General features: G+C 41.9%; 2 protein-coding genes across 10 annotated transcripts; one reads left to right on the top strand and one right to left on the bottom strand.

Moving 5' to 3' along the window:
- Nucleotides 1–15: 15 nt before the first annotated feature.
- mfsd11 (major facilitator superfamily domain containing 11) lies at nucleotides 16–6,997 on the bottom strand. Of its 2 annotated transcripts, none has more exons than XM_090196822.1 (14): nucleotides 6,807–6,997; nucleotides 5,061–5,236; nucleotides 4,899–4,954; nucleotides 4,352–4,459; nucleotides 4,112–4,191; nucleotides 3,913–4,009; nucleotides 3,736–3,794; nucleotides 3,394–3,553; nucleotides 3,031–3,071; nucleotides 2,868–2,933; nucleotides 2,556–2,681; nucleotides 2,236–2,410; nucleotides 1,843–1,978; nucleotides 16–1,650 (listed from the first exon to the last, which is right to left on the bottom strand). In XM_090196822.1, exons 2-14 carry the CDS (start codon nucleotides 5,154–5,156, stop codon nucleotides 1,489–1,491), a joined length of 1,362 nt encoding a protein of 453 aa, XP_090052948.1. In that variant the 5' UTR covers nucleotides 5,157–5,236; nucleotides 6,807–6,997; the 3' UTR covers nucleotides 16–1,488. The 2 variants fall into 2 exon arrangements, with proteins under 2 accessions (XP_090052948.1, XP_021413969.3); XM_021558294.3 differs by lacking the exon at nucleotides 6,807–6,997 and adding an exon at nucleotides 5,421–5,651.
- On the top strand, nucleotides 6,029–8,977 carry srsf2b (serine and arginine rich splicing factor 2b). 8 transcript variants are annotated; one of them, XR_016486009.1, is made up of 5 exons: nucleotides 6,029–6,488; nucleotides 6,824–7,118; nucleotides 7,559–7,700; nucleotides 8,179–8,248; nucleotides 8,656–8,977. XR_016486009.1 is itself a non-coding variant. In XM_036941301.2 (3 exons), the coding sequence occupies exons 1-2, from the start codon at nucleotides 6,130–6,132 to the stop codon at nucleotides 7,101–7,103; spliced, it is 639 nt and encodes a 212-aa protein (XP_036797196.1). In that variant the 5' UTR covers nucleotides 6,029–6,129; the 3' UTR covers nucleotides 7,104–7,118; nucleotides 8,179–8,977. The 8 variants fall into 8 exon arrangements, 2 of the variants coding, with proteins under 2 accessions (XP_036797196.1, XP_021413972.1); XR_005035572.2 differs by having other exon boundaries at nucleotides 6,029–6,518; XR_005035574.2 differs by lacking the exon at nucleotides 7,559–7,700.
- Nucleotides 8,978–8,979: the final 2 nt, after the last annotated feature.

The raw sequence follows: 8,979 nt of genomic DNA, 5'->3' as shown, positions 1-8,979 counted from the left end.
ATACAGACACGAAAAAAGGCTCAAAATAACAATTGTATAATAAAAAAATGTTTAAAAAAACAAGCGTGCATATTCTGGAGCCTTTCTAAGTAACTACATTCAAGTATAAAAAAATCTAGTTCATAATCCAAAACACAGTTTATTCCCTCAAAATCCTATTTATTGCCTCACATCCAATAGCTCTGGCTCTGAACAATCTTCAAACTCAGTTTTCATATGCCACAGAACTGAACTCTACATTAAGCAATCCACACAATGAATGAAATGATTCATGAATTAGACTACACATTTTTGGCAAGGAGGAGCACAAACACTGTAAACAGTTTGATCGCAATCGAAATTGCATGATGAAAATATAAAACAAAAAATAAATGCTTGATGTTTGCAGAGTGCAAAAGCCATTGTTTCAATGTGAGTTCTAAATAAAACCATAGCCTTATAAACTCATAAGCTCAAGAGTTATTCAATGTTGACATTTTAACAGAGCAATATAACCTAGAGCAGTTTAGACATAAAAATTCTGGTCTACATTTTGCAATGCACCATTCATCCAACAGCCATGCCATCATCCTCAATACACTATCTATGGCCTTTTGGATCCCACTTTTGACAAAACCTATGGAATACTACAGATACTCTGAAAGTGTGATGCAAATATTGACAAAGAAATAACATTTAGAGCATTGTTCAACAATTTCGTACAGATATCACTATAACAAAAATAATTTAAATTGCAATAAGCTAGTGTATATGCGTCTCGATAATTTTTCCCTTTTTGACAAATGCCATCTTACAAGACATCTAGATGCAGTGGAGTCCTGATAAATGCAATGGCTTGGGAGTATTCTAAATGTGTATACTAAATCTGAGCATGCAGAAGTGAAAAGTGTATTTGAATTTGAACTGATAAACTGCATGTAAACAGAGTTTGTACATATACAATGTGCGCTTTTCAAGAATCGACTGTACTACGTTTTCTTCTTCTATCAAATTTAAGTAGTATAATAAGATTCATGTTGAGACTGGAAACCTTGGTATAAATAGCAGTCTAGCCCAAACCTTAGTCAATGACTACTGCACATTGAAACCAACCAGCTGAACATCTACATGAAGACAGAAGCACAGTGAATGACATTGAACATGAAAATAAAGGCTCCTCTGTGCACAACTGATTCACTCCAAGTAAATATACACTATTTAAGTGTATCTTCCACTTGAAAGGCAAAAATCAAAAGAGATGTGAATGACTGCTAAAACAGTGTTACTAATCTCTGCTTATTGGAATCAATAGAGCTGTGAATGACTGTGCTAAAACAGCGTTACTACAGTCTCTGCTTATTGGGGCTGAGATGGGCCAGTCAAACTGTCAGTTGAAGGATTCCAAAGGATAGCTAGGTTGATAGGAAGGTGTTACACCGACTCTTCCCCGGATGACCCGTCCAGCTGTGAATAGATCCTCTCACCGTGACCCCTTCCTCCCCTAAATTGTCATATGCTGTCATAGTCAGTGTCCCGTCGGCTGGAGACCACCACCCACTCAGCCACGAGGAAGGATAGCGTGCCCAGGAAGCCCACCACAACCATGATGAGCAGCTGCCAGTGCAGCAGGAGATAGTTACTGTAGAAGAAGGCCAGGGCTGCAGTGATGGACTGCGGAAGACAAGCGCACCAAGTTACACCACTGTAATACAGCAACTGTGGCTAGCAAGTATGGGGAATCATCAAGGGATATACCAAGCAAATAGCTCAATGTTATATTTCTTCAAATCATTCAGAGTAATACATTATCACCATAGACGGCAAACCATCTTGTGTGTGTAGGCCTAACAGGTATCAATGTACCTGGACAAACTTGAAAACGGCAAAGGCAGGAGCGCTGTCCTCCCGGAACATGAATCCCACAATGCTCAGCAGTTGGGTGTTGAAGCAGCTGTCCCCCAGGCCCAGCAGGAAGCTGCACAGCAGAGCCACCTCAACACTGAACAAACAACACAACAGGTTAAGCAATTAAGGCAACGCCACACCACCTCAACATCCCAGGTTAATACAGACATGAAACCTTACACAATCTGCAGTAACCTGATAGAGTTCAAATGCAATTATGCACTACTGCTACACTTAACATCATGCTCATGTCCTGACCTGCTGTATTCTTATGCAAAATATGTAGAATTGTTGTAATAGTAATCCATGGTCATTGTTTTATGGGCCAACTGAGTAAGCCCTGCTGTGTACCTGGGGGTGATGTATGCCTGCAGGTGTGTGCCCTCTTCTGGGGCAATAGGGGCATCACTGGCAATGTTCAAGAAGATCAGGTAAAAGGCCACGAAGTGAGTGATCAGCCCCAGCAGCACGACCGGGTTCCTCCCAAACCGGTTGCACTTGTTCAGCATCCCAAACACGCCCCCTCCTGGACAAACAGAGGCACAGCAGAAACAGAATCATTGACTTCCTCGAATCAGTCCCTTCCTGTCAACCACTTTATCTGCTTTCCAAACCTCACGTGTATCATGTGATCCGAAACAGCACTGAAGATAAAAAAATGACTGACTCACCCAGGATCTCTCCCAGGCCGATGAAAATACCAGAGAGCCCGATCAGACTCTTAGCATCCTCCCCAAATTGAGTCATGGCTCCTATACATGTCCCGTATACCCCACTGTAAAATGTCAACTCTAGGCCTGAAGGTGGGAAAGGAGCAAGAGTTACACACATAGAACCTATGGTTACGCATTCAAACATACTCAATGTCAATTGAATATGCATCCGTTTATATTTCTATACTAGCATCCAATGAAAGAAGTTCCTCATATTGGAAATAGTCCAAACCGTTTTTTTCCTGAATTAATTGGAATGAATTTGCCCACCTGTGTATGCTATGGAGATACTCAGCAGTAGCATCTCTTTGGTGACAGACAACTGCAACGCTTTCTCTGTAAGAAGAGGGCACATATCAGTCAGCTGAGCTCTGGGCCTTTGTTGCTGACATGGCAGATTGAAGTAAGAAGCAACCAATGAACTCTGACTCACTGAAAGCATCCAGAGCCTGGGAACCGAGACCTGGAGTCGCTCTGCAAGAAAGAGAAATCCATAAATAAACTTAGGTACAGCCTTTCCAGACATAAAGGAATACAGAATTATCCAGATTCAACCCAGGCCTATGGAGGAACACAAAGTACCTTACATACAACAGCAGGTGCAGAATGCACAAACACTATTTGTATGGCATATCTATTAGTATATCAATATTTTACATGTGTATGTATGCATGACAACATGCGTGATTCTGGTCAATAAAAGGGTAGATAAGGACATTTTTTCTCATGCTAGTTTACTCTAACGTTAGACCTAGACCATGTTTTCCATCCCAGCCTGTCTGCAGACTGCACTCACACGACGATAGAGGCCCTCTCTGTGGACTCAGTCTGCAGCAGTGACTCAGACGCCTCGGAGGGTGTGGCCTCAGGATCCGGCTTCTGGATCAGGAAGAACAGAAAGCTGCCCACCAGGCTGATGACCGTGAGTGAGATGAAAACTGTCTGGCGATCCTCATCTAGACACACACACAGCATGCGTCAGCAACTTATGGCCAACATGAGATTTCCTCATTGTGTCAAGGGAACTTAGGGAATGCTAGATACTATACAAAGGAAAGGACTCATGAATCTAAGTAGAATACATTCTAAAGATATCTACATTGTTATAGTAAAAAGTTAACCAAAACTGATGACATACCTGATATGTGAACATGGCCATGCCAGGCAAAATAAATATACATGTTTCCAAAGAATAAGCTGCAAAATGGGATAGATACATGTTAGGCAGTCCAACACCATGGATTCAGTACCAGAGTAAAAAAGCTGTGGTAAACAGTGATGCAATCAATACAGTTATGCTGATAAGAAGAAGTACCTGAACTGTAGCAAGGCCCAGAAAATACCACTGTTCCTGCCAATGGTGGCATCTGTAGAGTTGATGGTGAGTAGGTTCCCCTGAGCTGTCCACAATACTAGGCCACAGATGGAAAGAGATTGAAAGATAAAAGAGGGTTATGTGGTGATAGGAAATACAAGACGTTAATTCTCAAGTAAGAATACCACAGTCTTCTTACTTGCAGCCGCTATTCCAACAACTACAGACGCTGTGTAGAAGCTCCAAGTGTAGGGGTGGATGAACATGGCAATGTATCCACTGATGGAAATAAAACATTGGACAGTGTTAACATCACAAACAAGCTAATGAAAACAAGTACATTATGCACACTCAGAGAGAATAGATAAATAAACAGTTCTGTAAACAGGTATTTGCTACAGTTGGTTGATTTAAAGAAACGTCAAAATAGTGTACTCACCTGTATACTAGTCCACTAAAGAACATGGACAACTGGGGTCCTATAACAGCCACTACTGAGGGAGCAATCAGGTTGGATGCAGAGAAAACTCCATAGATGATGGCCATGCTACATGTAAAGACACGTGTAAAAACTAATTAGATGATATTGCGCCAATGTAATACCACTATTCATAGAAAATGTTAGCAACATGGCTAAAATTGCAGGAATTTTATTCAATAAGGATGTGTTTGAACAACAAACAGCCTGGTGTTTGTCTGCCACGGGTGGTGTCATTAAGATGTCCATAAAGGCCAACAGCAGCAATTAAATCACAGACGAGGCCCACAGTCATATGCATGTTATTTACAAAATACTTCAGGAAACTGGGATATTGTAGAGAACTGAAAGTCAACTTTTTTTGCCAAAACTGGGCAGGTTCAATTACTTACCTTTGGAGACCTCTTTGAGAGAGAGAGACAGGATTACAATTCTCCAACTGTTCTAATCTATATCATAGGAGCCACATAGGTCAAAGTCACCGTATTTCAGCATCACAATGAATTACCTTGTGTATCCACTCCCATGGAATTCAGTACTGTTGAAACTCTTGATCACAGTTTGCTGAAATGAGACAAACAATTGACACCATACATATTAACGTCCCCTGTAGGTACCCTACAGTTGTGTGGCTTGAATTTGTATGTATAATTTGTCAGTTCAACCATACCTCTATATTGCCGCATGTTTGGAAAGCAGTAAACATGAACATAAATCCAAAACCCAGGATTATGATGTTCAAGAGTGTCTTTCCCTCTGGACCCATGCTTGCTGCAGGGTGTCACTGTAATATTACTTGACGAAATGGGTTAGTTAAAAAAACTTCTGAAGGGGTCCACAGCTCCTCTGAAAAAGAACAGAATCAAAACAACCCTTGGTGGCATATCTGTAGAGAAAGGATGATATGCTATGAATATTAGCTATTGTCAAGACAATACGTATATCTAGGTAGATATGCTACCAAATAATCACTATAGTAAGTATTTCCTTGCTTTTGTCTGTTTAGCCACTTGAGATGAAAACAATTTACCGAGTCGGGTGCTGCACTGTATAGTCCTTGTTTGTGCAAGCTAGGGCTTGTGGAGATACCATACGGACTCAAATCCTAGAAAGAATCCTACAATACTACAATCCTAGTATACGATACTTTTCTCCCGTCTAGTATAAAAATGGTCTTTGAATATTTTTCACAGTGAGTGACCAAAACTGTTCGTCATGTGAGATAGTCAGCTGACATTTCAAGGCGTACAGCCCAAAGCCCATTGGGAAGCTGAGTTTATTTGCTATAGTCTGACGGCAATCTCGTTTCCGGGTCAAAAAATAAAAAACATTATTAAATTGAAAGTATTTTCCATTTGTGTCCCCTCCGAGTTATTTGTATATAATATAATATATTTTGGTACATTGAATTATGATTTTAAAAATTGTAATTTGAAGATGTGTTGCTTTTCCCTCCAAATAAATACGCAGCAGCGTTACTCTTCAACCTCATTCAACGAGGAGGAGCAAGGGATAACATCTCGTTCTAACAAATGGTCGGTGCTAAGGAAATTGTTATGAATTTGGAAAGCTATATTGCATTTTTTTAAGAAAAACTCGACATATTGCGAGCAGACTGATTAAGTACGATAATTTTAATCAAACATTTTAAGCGGGTGTTGACCTTTCACCCACATTTTCTGGTAGTATCGTTGCGTGTTTGTTAGTTAGGCTAACTGAGGCCCTATCCTATCTGCAACATGAGCTATGGTAGGCCCCCGCCCGATGTTGAGGGCATGACTTCTCTTAAAGTGGATAATCTGACGTACCGAACCTCACCTGAGACCCTTCGCCGTGTCTTTGAAAAGTATGGTAGGGTAGGAGATGTTTACATCCCCCGAGATCGTTATACGAAAGAAAGCAGAGGGTTCTCCTTTGTGCGATTCCATGACAAGCGGGACGCAGAGGATGCGATGGACGCAATGGATGGTGCCGTGCTGGACGGACGCGAGCTAAGAGTCCAGATGGCCCGTTACGGACGTCCCCCAGATTCTCATCATGGAGGCGGTGGTGACCGTGGAGATCGTGGTGACCGACGGCGTGGAGGTGCACCCCGGAGGTACGGGGGTGATGGCCGACGAAGTAGGAGGTAAGAGCTGAGCACATGGTTAAGTAGTTGCTCTAGCTCTCCTTCGATTGGGTCGTTTTTCATTGTTAGCTATGTGATAATTAAAAAATTAACGTTAGCTATGATGTATAGTGTTTGTTTAGGAACTTGAATGTTTTAACGGTACCTTATGGCCCTTGTTTCGATTATGTAGCGTCAATCAGCCACCATTACAAGCATGGTTCATTGACCTGGTAACTTAGCAGCGTTTTGAGGCCTTACGTTTACAACTGTTTTTAGATAAGTGATAACTCGACATAACGAACTTACTATTTTCTCCTCACCAGTCCGAGGCGTCGGAGACGCAGCAGATCCCGGAGCAGAAGCCGATCTCGTTCCCGCAGCCGCTCCCGCAACAGCCGATCAAGGTCTCGTTCATACTCTCGCTCCAAATCTCGCTCCCCCAAGAGAGACAAGGCCAAGTCCCCGTCCAGGTCCCGCTCCAGATCCAAGTCTCCCAAGTCAAAGTCCCGTTCCAGGAGCCACACCCCTGCGGAAAGAGCCTCGAGATCAAGATCCAAGAGCCAGCCCAAGTCACCTGGGGAGAATGGAGCTGAAACCCCATAGATGACTGACAAAATGGTAAGTGTTGGGCAAGGAGATGGGACCTTAACACTACGTCTTTGAGGCGAAGTCTAGCGTTACACTAGTTTGTATGAATAAGTCTCCCTTTTCCATGGTTATCTATGGTTGAATAGAAGGGGGTTGGTTGTGGGATGTTTTGACAATGTGAACTGCTTTAAGTCTTTCCACCTCAGTGGTTATGCATATTACTGTAACACTGGGCATGGCAAAGAGGAATGGAAAACTCCCATATGGTGGTTGCCTTAAACCCACATTTGATGGATTTTGAGGACTATTCCTTGGTCACAATTTTTCTGTCCTGCCCAATGTTCCAGTTCATTATCAGTGTAGAGGAAATGTAGGTCCATTCTTGCAATGTACATGTGTGGCATTTGAGAATACATTTTTACCGTAAAAATAAAATGTTCATAAAAAAATCTGGAATTCTCTCCTCCAAGCTGCGGAATCCTGTTTTCAAAAGAGGAGTTTGAGGCAGTATGAGCAGTTAGTGAGCTGGGTGTGTGAGCTGTCCGGGCACCTGCTGCTGTGGGGGTTGCTATGGAGCAGGCCGGTTGCAGTCAGTGTTGGGGTGGTGTTGAGGTACGTCTGCAGGACAATGGACAGAAGCCTTGCATTGTCCTCCAGGTCATGCTCTCTGCTTTTTGGGGGCAAAGACTTGTGCTCAGGAGGGAACCAAGGTTTGTCTGACTGGTTTCTCATGACAAGATTTCTCATTTTTGTGAAGCCCGGGCGTCTCTTGACGTTTGGTTCCTTCCTTGAACCAAAAAAATTCAGCCATCAGAAATGGGTTTGCATAGCTTTTGATTTGGCTCTTTCAAATGTAGACTAGTTTCCTACTAATATGGGGGAAATGTGCTATGCACATGAAGTTGGCATTACATTGCCAGCTGATTACCCCATACACATGGCCTGGAGGTGTCTCCATGTCTATCTGAAGGGAGGGGTGGTAAAATTTAACAAGTCATCGCCACTTCTTTTACTAGAGGTTGAAAACAAAATTGAGTTATTTTTTTCCAACACCTGTTTCTTACATCCTTGTCTTTCAAACATTTTTCAGATGAGATGCCAATGAGGACATCACACTTCAGACTGAGGACCCTGTCCATACAATGATTTCTGTGTAAAAGGTTATTATTGTATCTTGATCTGAAGGCTGTGTATTTTTTTATTTTTTTTCTCGTTTGCCCAGACTGCTTGTCTTTCATTGTGCAATGTTTAAAAATAAAAACTATGCTTAATGTGCTTTTGAGGTAAATGGGCTAAAACTGCTGGGATTTCAATTTGTTGGACTGCACGGCTATTTGTCATAGTGAAGATTTGATGGCCTAGCTTTTACAACTGTTATTTTGGGTTTCATGACAGTTGTTATAGGGTTGGTATAAGACTATTACAGAAGTTCAAATGGCTAGGGCTTTTAGAATAAGTATGCAAAGAACCAGGCACGGATTTACTTGCAGGTCAACTTTGCTATGTAGCTTTATTTCATTTCATTGTGACTCTAATCTTCTCTCCTGTATTTTTTTTTGTGCACTAGGCGCAGTTGTGTAGCAGTTGAGTATTGCTGGTTAGCTGTTAAGGTGGCGTGTTGCAGTGCTTGGCTGTTTCCAGTGTTCTCCGGAATGCCCCTGTGGCTACAATGCTGTGATGGTGGCCAACTTAAATGGCTGCTACAAATTCACCATCGGTAGAATGCCTGTCTTTCAACAATTTAAAATGTTCTCTTATTCAGAGCACTAAGTATGGTGGGCTAATTTTGTTTAATGCATTCTGTCTTGCCCTTTGTGCATTCCTTTTCCCCCTTGCAAGAGTCTGTATAGGTGTCCAATGTGAAAGCTAATAAAAATTGTCTTCAAAAACA

The sequence above is a fragment of the Oncorhynchus mykiss genome, chromosome 13 (genome assembly GCF_057628025.1).
Source record: "Oncorhynchus mykiss isolate SJ-2025 chromosome 13, ASM5762802v1, whole genome shotgun sequence".
Lineage (NCBI taxonomy): Eukaryota > Metazoa > Chordata > Actinopteri > Salmoniformes > Salmonidae > Oncorhynchus > Oncorhynchus mykiss.
Note: the sequence above shows the minus strand (reverse complement) of the source record. Positions and strands in the feature narration are given on the sequence as shown.